Source organism: Salarias fasciatus, chromosome 9 (assembly GCF_902148845.1).
Source record: "Salarias fasciatus chromosome 9, fSalaFa1.1, whole genome shotgun sequence".
In the NCBI taxonomy this organism is placed as follows: Eukaryota; Metazoa; Chordata; class Actinopteri; order Blenniiformes; family Blenniidae; genus Salarias; species Salarias fasciatus.
This window is the reverse complement of record NC_043753.1, coordinates 15,838,847-15,863,796: the sequence shown is the minus strand read 5'-3', so window position 1 is coordinate 15,863,796 and position 24,950 is coordinate 15,838,847. Positions and strand designations below refer to the sequence as shown.

Sequence of the window (24,950 nt, the reverse complement as noted above, 5' to 3'; positions counted from 1 at the left end):
GCTCTTCTCTCCTCCACAACACATAACTTTCGCCCCCCCCCCCCAAAAAAAAAAAAAAAAAATAAATAAATAAAAACTTCAACCTTTTCCTATTTTGTACTATTTTACTGTAAGGTCTAAAAAATGCGGAGTTTTGCGTTTTGACGCACGGCCTCGCGCGCAGCGCGCGGCAGCAGCGCCCTGCTCCGGGGTTTTGGGAGCCAGTCCCTATTGTTCAGGTCCCTCCTCCTGCTTGGGAAGTGGGAGGACCCGAAAAGGCGTCGCAAAAGGGAGAATTGTTTGGGAGCTCAGTCATCCAAAAACGGCCTTTCAACGTGAGAACTTGGGGAGCCGAAGAAAATGTCGGTGGCATCGCAGTAAATTACTAAAAGCAAAAGCCAGGCTTCAGAGGGAAAAGACGAGTTTTTAAAAGAAAGAGAGAGAGAGGAAGAAAGAAGACGACGTGGTTTCGGAGGAGTAAAACTCAGGAGGAGCAGCGGGGAGAAGATAGTTTGGTTCCAGCGCGGTGTGAAGCACCAAGAAGAGCAGATTCGGTGAGTTTTATCTCTTCACGCGCTCCATGTTTGTGCGTCGTTACGCCGCGTATCAACACTGTTACTAACTTATTGATACATGTATCCGTTTCCCGGCGTGTTTGCTGATCATCACAACTCCTCTTCCGCACGTTTGTTACTTTGTTCAGAGAGAAAACTGTGATTTCTTTTCTCTTTTTTTAAAAAAAAGTTTGATGACTACTTCTGCTCCGGTAGCCACTTTTGTTTGACTTTTTCTCACTTATTAGTTCATAAAGCCTCTGTAAAGAACTTTTCACCTCACAGATGTGTTTTATGCGCGTTCGGATGTGCGTTTTGGTCCTCGCTTTTGGAGTTTATTTCAATAGAAAGCAGAAACTTTGCTCTCGGACTTAGCCTGTTGTTGATGGGCTGAACTCTGCGTCCATATTTTCCAAGCTTTTCCTTTAATTTCCTGCCTCTATGTGCATATTACTACACCGTAGTGCGCGTAAAGGGAGATTTATCAGCCCCGTGTGACACGTTGCAGAGATCCATCAGCGGGTTTGGAGCCTTTAGTGTGTTTTTCTTGGTGAAATGTGTCTGGGTTGTTGCAGGCCGCAGCCTATAGTCGCTCACATAGGGTAACAGAAAACAGACATGGAGAGCTGTGCCAGATTTACCCCCATATGATCCCCGAGGAGGGCAACCATGCAAAGATTAATGCAAAAACCTGGAAGAATCAGACTGTTATTGTAAAAGAAGTTTATTGATGATGCACACACGTCTCAAAGTGTGACTTATTGTGAGCGCTTTGGATGTGTTTGTCCTAATAAATCTCTCTGCCGTCCCAGATAATGTGCAAACTTTCCCAAGCAGATCGCCTTGCTGTCATCAGAGGATCATAACAACGCTACCTGAGTGCTGATCTGCTCCCCCTTTCACCCCGGAGTGAAGCCCTGGTGTCAGAATAACCTCATTAAAGCCTCCAGTAAAGTGACAGCTGCTGAAGCTGCCATGCAGGAATGCAGCATCCTGCCTCACTGTCAGGAGACGCTCCCCTTGATATTATCCTCTCATTCAGGTCTGATTTAATGAGAAAATGTTTGTCTTAATCCCCGGGGTTGCTAATGAGTGTTGGCCCGGGTTGTTGCCCACCGTGGGGGCCGGGTGGAGGGAGGACACAGGGCCATAGAGAGAGAGGGAGGAGGCCTGCAGGAACAGCCGCAGGGGCTCAAGTTTCCAACCCCAGGTGTCGTTTTGTTACTTGGCTTACATTTAGCCTTCGCTCCCTCGCATGGAGGGACCTCCAGTCCCTTCAGTGACAGACATGGGATCAGACAAGAGGGCCCGATTGTTCCCACTGAATCAATGTCACTTGGATTAAAAGTCGAAACGAATGGCCTGGCCTCCTCCAATTAGGCGCTCCGCTTATAGGCGAATTAATTGGTCCCAGTAAGAAAAGGAGCCCCTTGTTGTTTGGTTGTTGTTTTTGTTGATCATCTCTGGCAGGCGGGTGCATCAAAGTCGAACTGAATGATTCCAGTCTGATTATCTGCCTATTTCTCACACTGATTTGGCTTTTTTTCTGTGTGACTGATGAAAGGAAGACTGGATAATAGGCGTTCATAATCAATCTGGCAAGATAATCATCAAATTCCTGTGAAAATCTTCCAATCACACCCACGCACTGTGGGAAGAAATGCAGCTTTAAGTCTATTGATGAGTTATAATAGTGTAATTTCTACATTAACTCGTGATATGTTAAATATTATTTTAAGGCAAAGTTTGAATGAAGTACTTCAGAATAATCCAGGATGGAAAAGCAACTGATAAGGAAGTCAGGAGTGTAAAAATAGTTCAACAGGCAGTAAAACAAACACTGTGACTTCTTGAGAAGATCGGCCATAAACAAGTACAGATGTGCTGCAAGGTGTGATCGTTTGAGACTGAAAGTGAGCAGAAGTGTGTGCGAGAGAGAAACCTGCAGCTCTGCACAGGAAGCTGACTTTATTGTCTTTAGTTGTCAGGGACTGATGTGACTCTTACTGGAATGCTCTTTTTTACAATCAAGCCTGGTCTGGAAATTAAATTTCATTGATTTTGGTGACCTGCCAAACAGACTTGTATGCAGACACAACCTGACAGTTTCCACTGTTTTGCCAGCGGCTGGTGGATCATTTTCCTCCATCCTCCGGGACCTGAAGTTTTCATACGTACCATGGCATGTAAGGAACAGTTACTGTGTGGATTTGGGTTGGCAGCCAATAGAAACAGTTTTCTCGCTCACATATCTCAGAGTTGTTTCCAAATAGACTCTGCCATATTGACGTATGATGTCAGATATGATGGGGACGGATGGGATTTAACTTGTTTGACTTCTGCATTTGCACAGTTAAGTGCGCTTTTACATCTGGCTGTTATTCAGAGTCTGTCACTGTATTTTAAGATGCGTTTCAAAACTACACACGTAAAGGCCTGCTGTTACCTTTCTGGATGTCACGACTGCCAGACAAGAGATTCTGACGGCGGTGCTGGAAGGCAGTGTTGTTATTGTAGTGGGTGTAACATTGGCGTTAATTGACAAAAGAGGAAGAAAAATCCTTCCTGAGGGCACGCTTTCATCTCTGTGACAGGCAGTATATTCCTGCAGTCATAACAGCCGGCAGACAGAATCTGTGGGCTTTTTGCTGCTGCACATGTGTGTGTATGTGTGTGTGTATGTGTGTGAGAGACAGACCCTGTCTGATCAAGACCGTCTCCGAGCCCCGGAATGCATTACCTGTCATTTCGGTCGTCAGCCGGCCTCACCTGTGCAGCGAGTTTGAGGTTAGCTCACAAAGGGGAAGAAAAGGTGACTTCTGTGTTATAATTCTACTTTTTATGACTCTAATGTGAACTTTCTTCGTTAACGCGGCAGAGAAAACACTCACAGCCAAATAAGGCCGTCTCACATTACGGTGCATTAGTCCTCCAGCACTGACAGATTGGAGGCTTCGACTCCGGCCTCGTGCCCCCAGGAGGGGTTTCTGTGTCCAGCCGTACATCGGCAAACCAAAGGAGGACACCTGGACTGGCAGGTGGCCGGGGTCCAGACCCCTCCCCTGGGGGCCGCATACCTCTCTGCTCCTGATCCTCCCTGTCAGCCAGGACCACAGCGAGCAGGAGAGCGGGAGGAATGTGAGGTTAAGAAAAGGGGGGGGATAGTGAAGGAGAAAGTTTTGACGGAGCTGGGTAACTCTAATTGAACTGAAGTTGGAGTGTTCACGAGCTTATATCGAATTAAGAAGACACTAAAGACAGAGAGAAATCTCTGGAGATGGGATGACAGTGCACTGTTTCCCTTGGAGAAAGTCGTTTTCAGACAGCGGCCATTAAACTCATCTAGATGCTCATGTTCAGTTTACTGCGGTCAAATACAGTCTTGTTTAAAACCGCTGTTCCAACAGCCTAATGGGGATTATCCAAAGCTTTTAAACCAGTTAAGTTGATTTGTTCTAGTACTTAAGGGAAAAGTTAAGAAGGTCTTGATTGGATAATGAAGTTACTCTTTCTCCTCGGCAAACACACTCACAAACACACACGCACATGCAAACGTGTATATTGCAAGTGTGTGAGCGCTGTTGGATCTGTGATCGACTCCAGACTAGGGTAAGAAAACAGCGTGTGTGTGTGTGTGTGTGTGTGTGTGTGTGTGTGTGTGTGTGTGTGTGTAGACAAATAGTCCAGTGTGTGCAGAGCAGATATTTGGACAAAGATTAGGGGGTGTTGTTATGAGCCAAAAGCAACCCAGACGCTCTAATAGATCATTCACACACAAGCTCAAGATTGAGCTCTGTTCGCATTAGCCTGGCAGTCACATTTTTCCTTTTTTCTCTCTTATTATGCACAAAATTTAAAAGTATGCAACAACAAAAAACCTCAGTTTGACCTTGATCAGCTGTACCTGCATACTGTTCTTCATTTCCTCCCTCAGTGTGTGAATGAATCAAAGCAGCAAAAGAAATGTCATCGAATCTGAAATGTACTTCGAGCTTTAACCAGTAATCAGATGTAAAGCGTTGCCCCAGAGAGAAAGAAGTCATCATTGAAGAATGTCAGACTGGCAGGAGAAGACATGATTCAACAGAATAAATCACCGGGCACCAGATTAGTTAGTTATTGGGCCCCCGAGGTTATCAGTACTGGAATTTTCCATCAGCAGCGTTGCTCTCTGACTGCTGTCCAACCCGTGTCTGTGGGAGTGTTTTTTTTTTTTTCTTCTGATTTTATGATATTTCAGAGCAGGATAACACACATCCGTGACCATGAGTGACAGGACAAATGGTAGCTCTGCTTTACCACGTCTCTCTCACACACACACACACACACACACACACACACACACACACACACAGGCACACAGAAAATACAGTTTGTCTTTGAAACAAACCTTCTCCAGCTGTTTCTGCTCTTAAGAAAGTCTTGCAGCTTTCAAGTTATAACCGATCAGTCGAGTTCGGCTGATGCGAGAGACATACACACACACACACCCTCGTGTTCGGCTGACTTTCTTGCCTCTTTCACATATTCTAATTCTCCGTATCTGTTTTTACTAGGGCTGCACGATATTGGAAAAAACTGACATTGCGATTTTTTGGGGGCTTGCAATATATTGCAATATATATTGCAATATTAAAAATAGAAGAATTTTCACCAGATGACCTGAATAGCTCTATTTGAGGAGATGGCCACTTGAGAGAAATATGTGGTGTTTCATACCGCTTGTCGAGCGTGCGGATCATTTTTTTAAATCCCTCTTTAACGATCCACTGTGTTCAATGACACCATGTCTTTTGCTAGGTAAAAAGTTATTGCATCCATGATTTGTCGATGCTGTTTGGAGTTCCTATCATACGGTGTTATGCCGGCAAAGGCTTCTGTAATTGTCCTGGAAATACAGGAGCTTGTGATGGCGTTTCAAATGGTCCAACAGGTTTGACGTATTACCTCGTGTTGAGGCAACCACGACGAGGCACTGTCGGCAGAGAACGTTTTTTTGTTCTGTATCATCTTTTTTTACAGTCGAAATACATCCAAATTTTGGATGTTGACCTTCTTTTGAGGACTAAATCCTTCGTCGCTTCCTCCTGCATGTCGCCTGTGTTCAGAGTGTACCTGAGAGCGGCCCCTCCCCTCTCCTCTCTGCTGTGGAGGAGGGAGGGGGGCGGTGAGTGCCGAGCAGGAGGGAGGAAGAGAGTGCAGCTGTGCAGAGCATGGAGCACCTTGCTGCTTTTACGAAGCAAAACAAAAGTTAATAATAATAATAAAAAAATATTGCACATCCTGCGATGTGACTATTGCACATGTGCACATTGCGATGGCAATGTTCAAACGATATATTGTGCAGGCCTAGTTTTTACTATAACTTTTTTCTCTCCATTCCCTCACCTCTTTCCGCCTCCCCTCCTCTCTCTGTCTTATCTCAATTTCCTGATGCCTCCCATATCTGTTTTTCATATAATATTTCACTGGCCCTGCCGTCCTCTTCCTTCCTTCATCTCCCACTGAGAGTTGTAGGGGCCAAGCAGCCTCTCGCTCTCCTTTTTTTTTTTTCTCCCCCTCTGGTTCCTGCTGAATAATGGGGAGAAATTGCTCTTGATTTATAATTGGTTCCATTCACTCTGATGCATGAGCTGCCAAAAGAGTTGGGGGCCCCTTTAACCCTCCCTCCCTCCCTCCCTCTCCCCCCACCCCTCCCTAATTCTCTCCCTTCCATGCAGGAACACACACACACACACACACACACACGGGGCAAAGCTGCATGTATGTACAGCTATGAAAGTCCATATTGGCGTGTGTGAATGCCGTGGCGTGCGTGCGTTCTATCTGTCGGGCGGGGGATAAGTGGTAGCCTAGAGTTTTTTTTTTTTTTTGTCGGTTGACATTTGGTGTTGGAAAAACTTCCTGAGGTCTGCATATTTATGTGCCTCCGTGAGTATGCTTTTACCATGTAATCAGAGTTTGTGTGATTCCGTATGTGTGTGTGTTTGTACGTGCACGCAGGGAAAGAATGGCTGCGGCTGAATAAAATATGTAACTGCACGCACGCATGTGTTTGTGTGATGAGAGCCGTGAAATCCAGAGTATTAGTCGGTGTTCCCAGTCCTGCATGTGAATAATCATGAACGTGTCTGTGATCCCTGTAATGCTTTCCATCCATTCATCCCTCATCAATCTTATTTCTTCACCATCCATTTCTTTTTGAACTTTCATATTTTCAATCTTATTTATTTTCTTCCTTCCTAATGTGTTATTCTGGTTCTCTGCTTATGCCCGCTCATCACTCCTCATCATCATTACCATGAAGCCTTTTATCTATCATACTTTATCCGTCGTCAAGTTTTGCAGTTTCCCACCTTCTTTCTTTTCCTCCTTTATAATATTTGAAACTTTTTCTCCTTCTTCCTTTCTTCATTTTTATAAACCCTCCTCTTTCCCGTTTTCTTCCCTTCCTTCCTTCCTTCCTTCCTTCCTTCTGAGTACTTTTTTTAACTTCCTTCGTTCTTTCCTCACTTCCTACCTTGCAGTCTCATGTCACTCCCACTGTGCTCCTGATGATGGTGATGATGATGATGATGATGATGATGATGGTGCTGGTCCGTTCCCATGGCCCTGGTGCGCACGCTGGCATCCCGCGGCAGGAATGTGGGTGGATGCGTTCGCCGCGGCTCCATAATTAGCTCTCCGCGGTTAATTCGGCTTCGTTATCTAAATTATGCAAATGCCGGGATGCCTAATTGATTAGGACGCCTCCCTCCTGGACATGGCAGGCCTGTCCAGATCCCCCTCGTTAATCCTCGAGACGCTCTGCAGCTCGTTAGTGTCGGCATGGGGGGGGTGAGGGAGGGCATATAGCTCATTAATACTTTGTGAAGCGTGTGCATGCTTGTGTGTGTGCGTGAGAGTATTAAAAAGGGGGGGGGGGGGTGGATTCTCAACCTCGTTAGAGATGCTTAGATGCTTTTGATGTGTAATTTTATGGCATGAGAACGAGTGATGTTTTGAGTTGAGGATTTGGACGGCCCCCCCCTCTCCACCTGTTGGGAAGGATTTTAATGCCAAATAAGACTCCATAAGGTTCTCTTCTTGTCGGCAAAGGCCCGTCCGGGGCGGGGAGCGGGGAGATAGATGGGAATCAGTTTGGGATTTGTCTGCTGCCAAGTTTTGGAACAGAGAAGTATGGAGATTGTCCACTTCAGTTTTCATTATCTGTGGCCCTTTGTAGTCAAGAGAGCCGCCATCCAGCAGTGTGTGTGTGTGTGTGTGTGTGTGTGTGGATATTAAAAATGCCATTTTCGTTTTACTATTGTAAGAAATACTGAAGTAATTTTCTTTGTTTTCTGTGTTAAATTTTCTGGGCAACTTTGTTATTAATCAGTTTTCTCTCCGTTTTGGACAAACACGCTTGTTGAAAGCTATATTGGACGTTTCTCCAGTTTCTTCCTGCAAACTAAACAGTGAGTCAGTCAGAAATCACATCATTAGCTGCACCCTTTGACTCAGTATCATAAATATGTTGGAACATGGTTCAGGCGGTACGGCGAACTGGAAATTTGACTCCTTCTTTTCATTATTTTCTGATGAATTACAGAGAAAAGCGAATCTCTGAAATCCTCTTCCTCTCCCCGCAGCGTTGCTACTTGAGTGGTAAACGGGTTGTGTTGCTGGCTTGTTAAGCTCCCTCCTCATCCTCCTCCGCCCGGCACGGACCCCGGGCCAGGCCCAGAGGCCAGCAAACAGATTGAGGGAGTGAGGGGAAAATATGTTGGGATATTCAGCGACGCTCTCACACACGCTCCTCTCAAACACACCCTCTCATTGACCAGCTCCTGCTCTCTCCTCCTGCTCGCCTGCCAGTTGACATCCTCTCTATTAATTTGAGTTGCCGTTCAGCTTTCTCAGTCACCCCCCCCCCCCCCCCCCCCCCCCCCTTTCCCCTTCTGCCTACATAAACCCCCTTCACCCATCTCACATCAATCCCTTAAGGCCCTGATCCCCCCTCCCTCTTCCCTGCATCCACAAACTCTCCACTCACTACTTTCAAACCTCTTGGTCATTGAGCCCCTGCGGCCCCCCCGCCTCTCTCTGGTCATTGAGCGGGGCCCATCAGCTCTTCCTCGGGCCCTTCAGAGTAGCGTCTCCCCTTTCTCCAGGGGTCTGCGGGGTCTTTGTCCGTGCACCGGCTCACTGCTTTACAATGACTCTCCACTCTATTAAGGTGCGTTCTGCCTGTTAGCGTCGCCAGGGGCAACTGGCCTCCCGCATGGCAGCTATGCAGCATGGCATTGTGGGCCGCGGGCCCGAGCGGGGCAGTTGAACCCCCGGCACTCCTCACACTTGACACCGCATGTGTTTATCTAAAGGGGGGGCTTTGTGGTGTTTGGAGAACCTCGAGGGGGGGGTGGGGGGGGGGGGGGGGGGGGGGGGGGGGGTTGTAAAAGGACGTAAAACTACAGGAGGAGGAGGGGCGAGGGCAAGAGGGGGAATTTGGGGAGGTGATAAATATTCAACAGCTCAGCTCCTCAGAAGGAGTTACTACCCTGCCCCCCGACCCCCCCCCCCCCCCCCCTCCCTCCTGTGTGTCTTCTCCATGCCAGAAAGCAGATGGAATGTGAGAGCTCGGGGAGGAGGCTCCAGTCTGGTTTTATCCAATTAGCAGGGTTGTCAAAATGAATTTATCCGCGGAGGCAGGGGGACAATGGGACCGGCAGTGGTCCGGGAGAACAGGGGCCCCGGTGTCTTTACTTAGCACGCTCACAATGAACTTCTGTCAAGTGACTCTCTCCCACAACAACATATAAGGCACTCGCATACCTACACTCATGATGCATGCCTGCACACCGCCGCTGCCATGCCGCTGCCGTGACCCCGTTCTGGCTGCTCTTTCCTTTCGTCCTCTCCGTGATACACACACACACACACACACACACACACACACTGCGGTGCACCAAACAAGGAAATGTGAGGGAACGTTTCGATCCAGCAAAGAAACTCAACATGTGAAAGTCCTGCCTGCGATAGATAATGAATACTAATGCATGTTGTATGCTTTTGAACAGATCAATAGGGATGAACTGGTGTACAGGATGCTGCTGGCGCCAGAGGTCTGGAGGCTGATCGACTCACTCATTATGCTGATTGTTTTAGTTTAACTTGTAATAAATAATCTAAACCAAAGTTTTGATCTCAAAAAGTTTAATGAGTCCCCAACGGGATGCATCAGTAAATTGATAGATGTTAGATCCTGAAGGAAATTGAAAGATGATACACTTGAAGGTGGTTTCAAGCGCTTCGTGTTGGGTTCAAGTCGAATCTGGAGACAGTAATGAGCAAAATACAAGTCCAAATGCTTTCAGGTGCTTCCTGGGAGACTATAAAAACAACAGAGTGTACCTCTATAATCCCCTAAGAGCTGAGTAAACAGTGGACATGTGCCAAGGAAACGTTTTATTTTTTTTCCTGATACTGAGTCAGAAGTGTGTTATTTTCTCCAAATATCACATTTATCTCATTTTGTTTTTTAGTATTTTACACAATGAACACAATACTGTCAGAGTAGTGGTTGAAGACTTGCCAGTCTTGACAACTATTTCTAATTGTTGAGCATTATTGAAAATGTTTCCAGCTCTTTTAATGTACAGTAAATGTGTAAATTTCTCAGAGGACGCTGAGTAATAATAACTGGCTCTGTCATTTTTCTGCAGCTTTCTTTGTTTACTTGTCTTTTGAGTGCCGAGGGATTCGAGTCTCGAGTCTGCAGAACCTCACAGTTGTCCTTATTCCTCTGCACGATCACAGAAATAGTCTGACTCTCCTCAGTAACCACACTCGTGCACTGGGAGCAGCATATTTGAAAAGTTCACACAGTTCTCTCCGTGCACTGTCACTGAAGTATTCATTGTCACAGAGCTAAGTGTTCCCCATGCATGTGTTCGTTCGCCATAGTGACTGTTATCAAAACACTCTCTCTCTCACACACACACACACACACACACACACACACACACACACACACACACACACACACACACACACACACACACACACACACACACACACACACACACACACACACACACACACTGTTAATTTAGGGGAGCTGTCCGTGTGTGTGCTCTGTTTTTTGTCAGTCTCGCTGATGCGTAGGAGGCTCTTCTCCTTCTCTGCGAATTCTCTGGGAAGGATGGATGGAAAAAGTTGGACGTAGATGTCAGGCCAACTTTTCATCTTGAGGCAGGGTATCCGCTAAGCAAACACAGGACCCAGCTGACTAATGAATCAGACGGACGGACAGGCTTTGAGGAGGACGGCTGTTTTTAAGGGAGTGATGATGTATGTGGGGGCCTTCACATACCTCTACTACAACAGAGCCCTATCTCTGTCTCCCCTCCTGCTCCCACTGCCGGTACCTTCACCGTTTAACGTTATGATCCGTGCGAAACAGGTGGGAAGCTGCGTTCGCGCCGTGTAGGTACTTCCCAGTCCGACTGGTGTGGTTCACGGTTTGTGACTCTCGCAGTGGCGACAGGTGCTCGATACAGATGTACGTGTCTTTTATGGGCAGCTGTCCCGGGTTGTGTCCATACAGCGACCGGCCGCAGAAGCCGCAGGCCTTCAGGCCTCCTCGCCCCGGGTCCCACAGTAGCTCTCTGTTTGTTTACAGAGTGAACCCACTGCTGATGAGCCGCTCTGTGCGGACGAGTCGGTAAATGGAACTGCACACGTATGTTCGGTCTGCAGCCAGGAGTTATTTCCATTCCTGATGACGGATAATATAGCTTTTAGATCTGTGACTCTGAATTGCCCGTCGTGCTCTGTGTCTCTGTTTGCTCTGTGATGTTCTGGCGACCTGTCCAGGTTGCATCCTTCCATCCGTTAGAAGAGACATAGAAGGCGGTATGAAGCGCTCGTCTTTTATATCATGCCTCCATGACAGTTGAGTGTAGATTTCGACAGTTTTACTTTCTTCTTAGTAGTTTTACGTGCTCTAAAACTGAGAAAAACAATTGAAAATCAATACCCAGCACCGAACAACAGTAAGCTCCATCAACAGGTAGAGCGTTGAACCAAAGGACACTCAAAACAGCTAGAAACACAACTCCGAATGAATAAAAGAATGTTTCTCAGCGTCTGCTGTTTCTATAAAACGGGTTATTTGAATCAGCTTCAAAGGTAACATCAGCTCTTTGTTTACTTGGACTTGCAGTCCCACAAACGTAATGCCTTCTCCGTCCATCGAATGGCCGCCGCACCGCGTCGTGGCTTTCTGTTCTCCGCACAGAACCACATCGTTACTGTTGATATCTCAGAAATTACTCATCTCACGTTGTTTACTTAATCATAATAAGCAATTAAAACACGGCGCGGAGCAATGTGTGGTCTGCCGTGGCGGTTGTAGACGTTAGCAGCTGTTTTTCCGTCGGCCTGCTGCTTTGCTCATTTTCAATAAATGTGCCAGGCGGCTAAACATTTTCATTGCTGCCATTAGATGATGAAGGTGCTCCGTAAGAGTTTCCATTCGCTTACTGTCCTGCTTTGGCCCCTGCTTTGTGTGAGCGTGTGTGGCGTGAGAGTCATTAATCATCCCTCTCGCCAAACAGGATCAGAAGTTGTCGTTTTCCAGCCCCACTCTCACTGTTCTGTTGTGCGCTCAGCGACATATATGCTAGTGTCTGCAAAAGTGGTAGAAGGAGCGTTTCAATTTTTTTGCAGGACCACCCTCCTCATCCTGACGGGAAGTTGTTAGTTTAACCTGACAGGAAAGAATTCGGGAAACTTGGCAGCAAGCGACAAGGGAGAGAGAGAAAAGCTCCCCTCCTTGCATTAACTGTTAATAGACTGACCATTACCGCCGTCGTCTCCATTTTCCTCAGGATACGTCCTCGTCTGTAGAATAAAAGAGCGCTCCTCTACTCCATCTTAGGCACACTCCTTTCTGCCCCTGATATTTATTTCCCCCATTTCCCCCTCCTCTCCTCTCCTGCCTCTCATTAGTTGTTCTTTGTCCCAACTCTTCAATGCGTCCTGTGTGTTTTCCCTCGGCCCTCCTCTCCATCCTGCACTCCCCCCCCTTTGCTCTCAGACCCCTCTCTACCTGTATCGGTTACACCTGAGCGGGAAGGTGGAGGGGTCGGGTTACCGGCCCGCAGAATGAGGGCGCCCCTTTGATGAGCGCAGCAGGCTGGATGGGTGCGGGCGCAGCCGGAGGAGGAGACGGGGTCAGCGGCGGGATGGGGGCTGACAGAAAAGAAAGGCTTTATTTGTGTCTGGAGTTTTCTCTTGGCTGCTGAGGGTGCTGCAGAGTGCAACGCCTCGCCTGGTTTGTGTTTCCTTAATGGCCACACGCGCGCGCGCGCGTGTGCGTGTGAAGCTTCAGCCGAGTGTATGCGTGTGGACTGTTTATGTGGAGGGATGTATGTTTCGGTGGAGTTGTCACACGTGCAGCTCCGCCGTTGTGCGAGTGTTTGTTTCAGCGAGAACAACACAGATTACGCTGTTTGTTTTGAGTGTGCAGCCTGTGAGCGAGCCTCTGCTCTGTGTTTCAGGGGGCAGTGTATGGAAGATGTCTGGAAAGCGGGACTGGACTCCGTGGATGAAAAAGAGAAGGGCTCCAGTGTTGTGCGCTCTGGGTGCACTGCTGCTGTGCTGCCTGCAGAGCGGCGCCACACTCTCCTCTGGTAAGTCGGCTGTGAAAGAGGTTGTTGAAACTTCAATATCCCGTGTTTGTCCTTTCCTGTACTTCATCCCTTCTGGTCGCATTTCTGAATGGACTGTCGACACCTCCGAGCTCATGATATGCAGCTATAAAATGAAACTTTTTCCACTTCCTTACCCTCGATCACACTTTCCAACTGCATATTACTTTCTCAATCTACCCTCAGTGTGTGAGGTTTTTTTTTTTTTTTCACATTAGTTTTCCCTGACCACCTGGTGCTGGATAAGTTCTGCCAAGGACAAAATATCCTGGCTCCGACACAGGGAGTGAGGTGTTGGACGTGTCTGGCTGCAGCCATAACAGTTTGTTTGAAATAAATTTGAAGTGAACACTTTTCATTTTGAGCTGTATTAATGGCCAAGTGTGAGGGGGAATATGCTGGGCGTGGAGCACCAGTGATTAGTTTTTTAAAACTCTGTATTGCAACCGTGAGCTTTCATGCATACTCTCATCGCCATCAATTTGATATTGAATGGATATCTTGATGAGCAGTTTGCCACCAGAAATTAAGAAAACCTTAAGATTACATGACTTTCAAGTGAACAGTCTTGATGTGAGAAGGTATTGTACTTCTTGTCTGACAGGTAATCAGAGAGAATTTTGTCATGTTTGATCAGCTTCCTAATACTTCACCATCCTCTTTTCTCCAGACGAGATCCCACTGTTCACCGAAGAGCCTTTGTCCACGGTGCAGAAGCTAGGAGGCAGCGTGAGCCTGCGATGCAGCGCCCGGCCCGCTTCCGCCAACATCAGCTGGCGCCTCAACGGCCAGGAGCTGCTGGATGGAGACCTGGGCGTCGTCCTGAGGCCCAACAGCCTTTTCATCTCCAACCTCTCCAACCTGACCGTGGGCAGATACCAGTGTGTGGCCAGCACCGGCGCTGGAGCTCTGGCCAGCGTGCCCGCGAACGTCACCGCCGCCAGTGAGTAGCCACCCACGCAAAACTGCCACAAATAAACACAAAACGCACACAGACCTCCTTTTTGGCCTCTTTTTGGTTTCTCAGAACATCCAAATAATGCTTTTGACTGGAGTGGCGTTTGTTTGCTTAACATTTTCACCAATGCAGCTCTGTAAACGCTGTATTTTTCCATTGCTTGTGGTTAACCTGAATCTAATTCTCCCGAAGGATACAAGCAGGCCCGGCGTAACTGTTGCACAACGTTGATTGGTGATTTATCTCTATGCATTTAGAAAAAAAAGTATTTATTCAGTTCAGTCTGACGAAGACTTTATTTGGTGTCACATTGATCTAATGGAGTTGAAATAAATGATTCCTGATGCTGGTGTTTTTAGTGCTTGGCTGCTCCGAGTGTGTGGTGTTATATTTGATATGCATCGTGGGACTGAGAGGGGGCCTGGAGCTGTGAAACTTGAGCTGGAGGAATGGAGGGGACCCTGGGGCCGGGGGCCAGTCTTAGCGGGGGGAAAAGAAGGGACCGAGACTCGGCCCCGGAGCCCCATACCTCCACCGGCCCCTTTCCTCCCCACAACACCGCATTCCTCTCCACAGGGCCCGACAGCAGGAATGACCAGAATTATGGCCCCGTAATTGGGTAAAGGGCTGTGGGGAGATAAGGGTGTTGTGCTGGTGTGAGGGGGCGGCTGCTGCAGCAGCAGGACAGACCATTAGCTGGAAGAAAAAAAATAAAAAGTAAAGGTTCTGTTAGCGAGTATTGTTTTCCATGCGGGGATGTGATGTATGAGGCTGCCACAGCCGGAGAAAGCCGAGGTGTTTCAGCGTTTCAGGCCAGTCGAGACAAGATCCCCGACACGAGACGAGACGTCGTGTCACATTCTGTCTCCTCCGAGAGCTCCTTCACCATCCTCACACTCGCTCCTCACTCCTCACCCCGTCACTTTCCCTGCCCTTTCATCATCCTTCACTTTTCCTTCCTCTGTTGTCATCCTCACCTCTCTTTCCTTCAGTTATTGATGGTTCCAGTGTTTGATACAGCGTGCTGGGGGAGCGAGGCTGAACCCCTTCTCTAATTTAATAACGGTTTCTCCTCGGCGACCCTCAGATTGCCTCAGGAATCGCTCCGTGGGGAGTGTGTACGTGCCTGCTGCTTTTTTTTTTTTTTTCTTTTTCTTTTGAGCTGTGCGCACATGTTTTTTGTGATCAGGATACACTGATTCCAGACCCACCGCGCTATCCGACACTAAAGAATCTGCCCCTCTTCTTTTTCTGGCATAAGTTAAAAGCTCCTCTCTTGAATTCTTGTGCAGACAATCACCCTCCCCGGTTCCTGGAGACGGCGGAGACGTGTATCTGCACAACGTGAACGCGCTACACGTTGCACAAACATGTTATAATTCAGAGGCGCAGGCCTCCTGCTGCCTCGCATAAAGATGATGAATGCACTGTCTTTCTCTAGAAATATTTAAGCCGGCCTTGCCAAGCGGCCCTGGTGCGGTAGGTCTGCTCCGCTTTATGAATACCATCAATCCTGCGTTCGGGCAGGATTCACATACAAAAACATCACACGCACACCTGAGAGGCACCCATGTGGGATTGTTGCTGGGAAAGAGGGGGGAGTTTAAAAGGTGTTAATGGAGGAATTTGGGAGAAAAGGACAGGAGGAGGAAGGTGGGATGGGTAGATATGAGGAGGGTGGCGGTGGGGTGGGGGGGGGGGGGGGGGGGGGGGGGGGGGGGGGGGGGGGGGGGGGGGGGGGGGGGTGGGGGGGTGGGGGGTCTGTAAAAACAGCACCTGATTGATTTAGCAAATGGAGCGCCACACGGTCTCTCCTGGAGGCTCTCTGCCCCCACCAGCACACCACAAAGCCTGACATGTCCTGGCTGGGATTCTCATCTTTCAGACTCTGAGACGGGAGTTTTGTTGTGCGTGCGGCCCCCCGATCTCCTCCCGCATCTCCATTAGCGCTCCCCGCAGACGCAGACGGCGGGGACCGATCCAGCAGGCATGGCGAATAAATCAGGCGCCCGCAGTTGAACGTGTTTGCTCAGCGCTTTTGAGTAAATCACCGTGATCTCCCAATCAGTAGATACAGTGGCCTTAACTAAACCTTGCCGATTGAATTAAAGCGCTGTGTACAAAGCTCTCAGCAGCTGACTGTGAGCGCCAGCCGCCGGGTCCTTTGTGCCAGAACGCGAGGCCGGTCCAAGACAAACACGCCAGCTATAGCACCTCTGGAAAGAACGGTGACAGGCTGTGTTTGTTAAGAATAAATCAACAAGAGCTGGTGGATGTTTAATTGTCTTCTTGGAGAGGTTTTATTTATCTTTCATTTCACTGTTAGACTTTTTCCTGACTTATTTCTCCAGTTGATACTTTCCACTTCCCTTCTTGCGCGTCTCCCTTCCCTCTTTTTCTTTTCTTTTCCCTCAGTTTCAAATCTATAAAATGGCGACATCCCCCCCCCCCCCCCCCCCCCCCCCCCGCTAAGATTTTATGGCGTCTTCTTATTCCGGCTTCTTAAGGGGAAAGTTTTGCTGTTTCCTTTCAAACCCAAACTGGATACCTCCCCCTGAAACCCTATAGTGCGGGCAGCCCTCACCTTTGACCCCGTGGCCAGGTCTCCGGGCCTCTCCGGCAGGGGTTTAGGATGTCAGGGGTCAGATGAGTGTCTGTGCCGTGCAGACTGTGTGTCTGCGGGACACAGTTGCAGCACATGGCCCCGGTAATCCCACTCCCCCCCCAACACACACACCCCTTTTTTTTCTTTTTTCTAACCACAGAATCTCAACCAGATCCAGTTCCTGTATTATGTTTGACAGGATTAATGCAACGTCCTTCAACGCTACAGACACACATTTTAAGCTTCAATTATAAAATGACTGAAGCAGAAGGAATTGTTGGAGTATTTTTCTTTAAAAAAGGAAAAAAAAATAAAATTCCTGTGACTGTGAGGAGATCGTGTTTAGACAGGCACTGGGAAATCGCCTACTCAATGGAGGTAGAAGAGGTTTTACTTTCAAAGCAAAGAAGCTGTGGGAATGTGGTTGCAATGCAGCCGAAACAGGTATGACACCCAAAAGTGGAATCGGCTCGGTTATTATTTCTCAGAACGCGGTGGTTTTCTTCCTCTCTGAGGCCGAGGACTGACTGTATACATGTGCAGTTAGATGTGATTTACACAGCGTATTAAGATGATGAAAGAAGGCTGAGCTGCGCTGCGGTGATGTGACGGCGCTGACTTTTCTTCTCTCTCGCTTGTGTTTCTCAGAGCTGCGGGACTTCGAGGACGACGACCAGCAGGAGATCGAAGTCGACGAGGGCAACACGGCTGTCATTGAGTGTCACCTCCCCGAGAGCCAGCCCAAAGCTCAGGTCCGCTACAGCGTGAAGCAGGAATGGCTGGAAACGTCCAAAGGTGCCGCATTCTTCTCCAACATTCATCATGTCTCCTCCGCTTCCCTCCTAATGCCCGGATTATCTTCATAATTTACCAGAATGCTACAATTCAGCTATCTGGCCCATCATAAAACTGGTGATAAGGGCACTATCTGGGAAATGTTTCAAACATGGGAATGCAGTTGTTTATTTTTCAAAGTATTTACTTCTAAGTTGCCTGGAAGAGAAGAAAAGCTCCAGTGGTTTGTGGCTGGTATGTGGCTGATGATGCCTGGGAGCTGTAGGTACTGATATCCCCGCTTATCAGCGAGGAAATGAATACCACATTGGGACGCCTGCGGGTCAGACTCGATGGCGCCTCTCTGTGGCATTAGCTGGCAGTGCAGCCGTGCCTTGGAATGGCAGATGGGGCTCATGTTCCAAATTCACATTGTGGTCAGATTATTTTGTGTTTTTTGTTTGCTTTCATCATATTTACACGTATATATGATGGGAAGTTAGCAGTTTGTCCCGCCACCAGTGACTTCCTAACAGCAGTTCCTCTGTGTTCCTCCAGGAAACTACCTCATCATGCCATCAGGAAACCTGCAGATAGCCAACGCCACGCAGGACGACGAGGGGCCGTACAAGTGCGCCGCCTACAACCCAATCACTCAGGAGGTCAAGACCTCCACCTCCACGGATCGCCTGCGTATTCGCCGTGAGTCCACGCACACACACACACACACACACACACACACCAAGAAAGAACAATAAGTTCTTCTTTTTTTTTTTTTTTTTTTTTTTGCAGTAACTCCTCTAATAGATTTGAACTTGAAGCCCTTCCAGCAGGGTCGTTAATGTTGTCCCATCTGGAGCGCATGTGTCTCACATTATGCGAGTTCAGTGCGACATTCAGTGTCTGATGTGCCAGCTCGATGCAGTTTCAGGTGTTTACCACCATTAAAGTCAGAGATGAAAGCAAGATCGCTTCTTTTCTTTTTTTTTTCATTCTTAAAACACACTCACATCCTGGTTGTCCGTTTCTCCTCCAGGCTCCACCGCCGAGGCGGCTCGAATCATTTACCCTCCGGCTCCCCGCTCCATCATGGTGACCAAAGGCCAGCGGCTGGTGCTGGAGTGCGTGGCGAGCGGCATCCCCACCCCGCAGGTCACCTGGGAGAAGGACGGGCGGGACTTGCGTTCCCATAACAACACGCGCTACCTGCTCAGCAATCTGCTGATCGACGCCGTGGCCGAGGGAGACTCGGGAACTTACGTCTGCCAGGCAGACAACGGCATCAACTCGCCGAGCGGCGCCACCGTGCTCTACGACGTACAAGTGTTCGGTGAGTGAACTTGAGATCTTAATAAAAGCAGTTTCTGTTAAGTCTTTCCACATTGAATGGAGTTTGCACGTTTAACCCTGCAGGTGATTTTTATGAGTGGAGTTCTGTTTGTGTCCTGGGTTTACCGATCACTCTGACTGCGGCCGGGGGGCCGCGGAGACAGGGGTCCGTATGTGTCCTTGCGCTCGTGTGTGAGACGCACGTCAGGCTGAGTGGTGTTTTGTAAGAAAGAGCCGGCCGAGACAGAGCGCGCTATTCTGCGCCGGCGTTTGATTGAGTGTGTCTCGGTAATAGATGAGTGTTTTTACAGTGATTTTCTGTGCGTGTATGCATGTGTGTGTGTGTGTGTGTGTGTGTGTGTGTGTGTGTGCGTGTGTACGTGCGTGTTTGTGTGTGAATGTGTTGGGGGCTTGTCTCTCCGCAGCTGGCTGTAATTAAAGCCAGAGTGCTGCTGTAGCTGTAATGAGCTCCGTCTTTCTCCATATTCACAAGCAGCCAACCATCAACTCGCTGGCCTGGCTTGGCCTGCTGGCTACACACTCCCCCTTGTCACACACACACACACACACACACACACACACACACACACACACACACACACTGCTGTGTTTTTAGTTCGACACGTGTGATGTTGTTGAAGCTGAAATGATTTATTGTCAGAAAATAACTGACAGCCATAATGAGATTTTTTTTTTCGACCACTTCTTAAGAAGAAACTTTAAGTTTTCAACAGTTTTAGTGTTTTTCGGCCTTCAATCTGTCTTTGATAAAAGAAAATCTGAGTATTTTTAGGGTTCGGGATGAATGGGTGTGTCGAATAACTTGTTGACTTTGGCAGATATCGTGACTGTTGCCTCGTCTCATTCAGATGATTTTAGGTCGGCGATTCACATTAAACTGAAATTTTTGCAAACGGTCTCTCTGTTTCTCCTGCAGAGCCTCCTCAGGTCACGGTGGAGCTGCAGCAGCAGGAGGTCGAGTACGGACAGACGGTGCGCATCAGCTGCCAGGCGCGGGGGAAGCCCACGCCCTCGGTGATCTGGCTCCACAACGCCCGGCCCCTGGCCCCGTCCCCCCGCCACCGCCTCTCCTCCCGCATGCTGCGCGTCTCCAGCGTGGGCCCTCAGGACGACGGACTGTACCAGTGCATGGCCGAGAACGGGGTGGGCAGCTCGCAGGCGTCCACTCGCCTCATCACAGTGTCAACAGGTAAAAGGGCCGTGGCTTGGAAAACGTTCTGAAGTTTTTACTCCTGCGTTTCGCAGCTTTTAGACTTCATGGCGTCTCTTTTCACAGGCATTACATCCCGGGTTAAGTTCCCTTCCGTCTATCGACCAGTGAGCCCAGATAAGGTGCTCAGAGAGCAGCCGCCCATCAGGCCCGGGGTCGCGGGGGCCATGCTGCCCCTGGACTGCTCAGAGCTGCCCGGGCAGATCTTGCCCGCAGAAGCCCCCATCATCCTCAGCCAGCCGCGCACAGGCAAGGCCGACTACTACGAACTCACCTGGAGGCCGCGGCACGAGCGAGGATCTCCTGTCCTGGAGTATATGATCAAATACAGAAAGGTAACCTTCTGCCCGAACTGCATCGTGTCTCATAAAGTCTTCTCTTGTGTTGGTAACGGCCCCTCTGTCCCTGCCCCAGGTGGGGGACCCTCTTGCAGAGTGGACCTCCAGCAGTATCTCAGGCTCCCTCCATAAGCTGACTCTGGCCAAACTGCAGCCAGACAGCCTTTATGAGGTGGAGATGGCTGCTCGGAACTGTGCAGGTTTAGGGCAACCCGCCATGATGACCTTCCGGACTGGAAAAGGTACGATACTGTCAGAGCGATCCAGCCTTTTAGAAGTGTGTTTATGATTTTATGGCTGCTCAGTAATCCTGTGCGAAAACAGAAACAACCATGAAATGATCGAGTGTGGGACCTATAGAAGTTCCACCTACTTATTCTGCTGATTTGTTTGTTCATCTCGAAACTTAAAAGCTGTTTTTTGGATACTTTGAGTCCACGTGATTTGCATTTCTTTTAACATGTGAAAATGTAAAGCTGATCTTTTTCCCTCTTCAGGTCGTAAAGGTCTGGCAGGGCAAAACGATCCACCAAAGACTCCAGCCGTCCCTTCGCCCAGCCTCTCCCGTAAGAGACTCAACAGCCTTTAATTCTGTGGCAGATTTGACTTCTTTTTCAACAATACTAACGAAATGAGCTGTAATTAACTTCTAGCTTTCCTCTGTACTTCCACCTTTCTCTGGTGACTAACCGTTTTAACTCACTTTCTCCTGCATTTCTGTCCCCGGAGGATGAGCTCTCAGTAAGTGCTGAATGTGATGTGTCTTCGCCTTCACCCCGACTGCCCTCTGATTATTTCACGAGTTTACTCCTGTTGCTATCGCGCATCGACCCCGTCCGTCTTCTCCCGCAGCTCCCGAAGCCCCGGACAAGCCCACCGTCTCCACGGCGACGGAAACGTCCGCCTACGTGACGTGGATCCCTCGCGGCAACCGCGGCTTCCCCATCCAGTCGTTTCGGGTGGAGTACAAGAAAGTGAAGAAGGCCGGCGAGGACTGGGTGCCGGCGGTGGAGAACATCCCCCCGTCGCGCCTCTCAGTGGAGATCACAGGCCTGGAGAAAGGTTGGACATCTTTACTCGCCCCCCCGTCAACACCGGTGTCATCATTATTTACAGCCGTTAAGCGGGCGGGGCGGGAGGACGCCGTGGCGTGTAATTACGGCGACGGCGTCCTGCATAATTACATTCCCACGGCCTGTAAATTTATCACCTTAATGAGTGTTGTTACAGTCATTTCGGTAATTGCCGCCATCAGTCACGACCGTGACCAGATCGCAATCAGCATCGCGATTGTTACAGAAAAGAAAACAGAGTCAAAAGAAAACAAGAACCATTAGTCAACAAAAAGCTCCTGTCGGCGGAGTCCGTCGTCCCCTGAGACAGATTAATGAGCGCCGCTCTCTCCCTGCAGGAACGTCCTACAAGTTCCGCGTGGTGGCGGTGAACGTGATCGGCTCCAGCCCTCCCAGCGCTCCTTCCAAGGCGTACACAGTGGTGGGCGGGCGAACGCACGAGCGCCCCGTTGACGGGCCCTACATCACGTACAACGAGGCCATCAACGAGACCACCATCATTCTCAAATGGACGGTGAGTAGACGGGGAAAAAGACGGACGTCCGTAGGAGAAAGCGAGTTTGTGACCGCAACCTGATTTGCGTCCCCGTCAACAGTACGCCCCTGTAAACAACACGCCCATCTACGGCTTCTACATCTACTACCGGCCGACGGACAGCGATAACGACAGCGACTACAAGAAGGATGTGGTGGAAGGAGACAGATACTGGCACTCAATCACCGACCTGCAGCCGGAGACGGCATACGACATCAAGATGCAGAGCTTCAACGAGAAGGGGGAGAGCGAGTTCGGCAACGTGGTCATCCTCGAAACGAAAGGTGAGACGTACTTTGGGGTGAACCTGGGGGGAAAGCGTGAGCTGTTTTTACCAACAGTGTTGCTCATGTGTTTGTCTGCTCAGCTCGTCCTAATCAACAGCGGCCCGTTCCATCAGAGAATCCGGAGATGGGCCACGGCCATCCGGAGATGGGCCACGAACGCCCCGGCGGACATGTGCCCCGGCCCGGGGACCTCCCCTACCTCATAGTCGGTATCATCCTGGGAGCCTTCGTCTTCATCATCGTGGCCTTCATTCCTTTCTGCCTCTGGAGGGCTTGGGCGAAGCAGAGTGAGTGCTCCTCTCAGCGCCCGTCAGCATCTTTGTTTCCACGTCGGTGTGTGACTGTTTTCCTTTTGTTTCTTACTTTAGAGCAAACGTCAGATCTGTGCTTCACCGCCGTGGCCGCTCCCGTCTCCTCCTGCCAGTACACCATGGTCCCTCTGCAGGGGCTCGCTCTGGTGGGACACTGTCCGCTGGACCCTCACATGACCGCTCCGCATGGCATCTACCCGGCTAATGGAGAATACACTCCCAACGGCAAACACCACCACTCCAAACACTACCTGCCAGGCCCGCAGCAGGTACAGAAAACAAAGCATTTCACTCAGATTAATACCGAGGTTCTATTTTAACTGGTGGTGTTGAATAAGAGGTGGTAACGCTTCTGTTCTCTGCAGGACGAGGTGGATTGTGACATGGAGTGTGATACACTGCTGCCACAGCAGGTGTCAAATGGGAGTCTGCCTGTTTACCACTATGACAGGTATAAAACGATATAATACTCGTAGATCAATGCGCCTGAAGAGAGAATACTCGCAATCAAATGTTACCGTGTCTTAACAAGAAGCTTCAGTAAATCACTTCTTTTTTTTTTTTTAATTTCCTCAGTGACCCTGATCCACACCAACAGGCCTGCTGCTCTCCAGACGACTCCACCCAGGTTCTCCAACCTTCCCATCTGCTCCTCAGTTCCCAGGATGTGGGAGGTGGAGACGAACCCGAGGACCTCACCCAGAGTACGTGTGGATGCCTTCTTTATCGTTGCCCAGCTCGATGTTCTGAGGCATTTTTGCTCATCGATTGACCTTCCTCTCTGCAGAGCCGACGTCTCTCCCTCTTCTCTCTCTGGAGGACATAGGGAACTTCACCACCTCATCGTCAACGGCCACAACCCCACAGTCCCAGGACACAACACTACAGGATGTCAACACTCTCCTAAATGAAGCGTCCACAGAGGACGAGGGGACGGCCAGCGGCACCACAGATGCATGACAGACTGTTTTATAAAAAAGAAGAAAAACCAGAGAAAATATTTATTTTTGTATCACAGATATTTATATATTTATGCTTTTGTACATAAATGTCTGATTATACTGTATATAAGGTTATTTTCATGCTGAAAAAAAGACGTTTTATCTCCTCACGCCATGTCACGTTGTGATGCCAGACTGTCTGCCTTTCTCGGGGAGGAACAGAAGCTCGAGACTATTCCTCTTGTGAAGAAGATTCGGGGGACCTTCACCCTGCAGTTCAGCACTTCCTGTCTCGACGCGCCCCGCCCCTCACGCCATTCCTCCGCCCTCCACCCTGAATGCTTGGACGTTAGGCGCTTAGCTTTATGTGAAACAGAAACAAAGGGACCATTTGAACCAGTCCGATCCTTTTTCAGGTGCTTCCTCGCCGATTAGCTCTCCTCACGTTCCCAAGATCCATCTGTCATTTTGTATAGCAGTAACACAAATGTATAATGCATCGTTCATCATTAACAAACTATTAACAAAGTGTATGCAACATAAATCATTGTTTCGGTAGAGAACAAGAGATTATATATTGTATAGTTATTTATTTTTGTGATTTTATGACTTTTTTTTTTTAAATCACTGAATGGGAGAGATTCTGGAAAGTGTCTTTAACTCAAATCATTGATAAGCTCAACTTGACATTGCAACCACTTCTGTGTTTACTCATATGCTGGTTACCAAATGACTGCCAGGTGGGGGCGCTGTGACAGGTGTGTCAGTATTACTCCTCCCTCACCGGTCGGTCCATATAAGTATTAGTCTTTTGACGGAGACATCTGCAATCAAAATGAAGGAGATCCTCAATCTACACTCCCTTTTTTACAGGTGCAGCTGTTCGGTGGTTGCACACGCTGGAGCACTATTTGCATGTAAATAAAAGCTTATGAAATTGATTCGTGTCTTTTGGTGCGTCCTTTTCAGACATGCTTGACCTGTATTTATTTTTCTACCTTGTGAAAATATGAACAGTGTTTCAATTCTAGAACTTTGGATTACACAGAAGCGTCCTGGTCACTTAGTTGAGCAGAAGTTTGCATTCCAGCCTCATGTTTGCTTTTTCAAATTATTCTGCTGACATTTAAAATCAAGTACCAGCTCTTCTGAGGCGAACATGTTTACTTTGCAACCTTATATGAACTCTAATTCAGATCATTTCTCCACACTTGTTTAATTTTTTGACATGAAGAAATGTAGAGGAAAGACAGAAATCTTGAGGCTGAAGCAAATACAAACATCTCATTATAAACTTTAATATCAATTCTGTATTTACAAATACATACATAATCTTAACA

The 24,950-nt window shown here is 48.6% G+C and overlaps 1 protein-coding gene across 1 annotated transcript; it reads left to right on the top strand.

The window, feature by feature from the left end:
- Positions 1–268: 268 nt before the first annotated feature.
- On the top strand, positions 269–24,551 carry boc (BOC cell adhesion associated, oncogene regulated). Its single transcript, XM_030099169.1, has 18 exons — positions 269–533; positions 13,079–13,210; positions 13,899–14,171; positions 17,440–17,586; positions 18,124–18,267; positions 18,602–18,895; positions 19,832–20,104; positions 20,192–20,460; positions 20,540–20,705; positions 20,961–21,029; positions 21,316–21,525; positions 21,875–22,050; positions 22,133–22,355; positions 22,439–22,645; positions 22,727–22,938; positions 23,035–23,120; positions 23,246–23,373; positions 23,457–24,551. Exons 2-18 carry the CDS (start codon positions 13,096–13,098, stop codon positions 23,627–23,629), a joined length of 3,165 nt encoding a protein of 1,054 aa, XP_029955029.1. The 5' UTR covers positions 269–533; positions 13,079–13,095; the 3' UTR covers positions 23,630–24,551.
- The last annotated feature ends 399 nt before the right edge of the window (positions 24,552–24,950 follow it).

Excerpts from the sequence above, each read along its gene's own strand:
- boc (XM_030099169.1), top strand. The coding sequence starts at position 13,096 with ATGTCTGGAAAGCGGGACTGGACTCCGTGGATGAAAAAGAGAAGGGCT. Across the intron at positions 13,211-13,898 it reads CGGCGCCACACTCTCCTCTG|ACGAGATCCCACTGTTCACC; the intron begins GTAAGTCGGCTG and ends TCTTTTCTCCAG. Across the intron at positions 14,172-17,439 it reads CGCGAACGTCACCGCCGCCA|AGCTGCGGGACTTCGAGGAC; the intron begins GTGAGTAGCCAC and ends TGTGTTTCTCAG.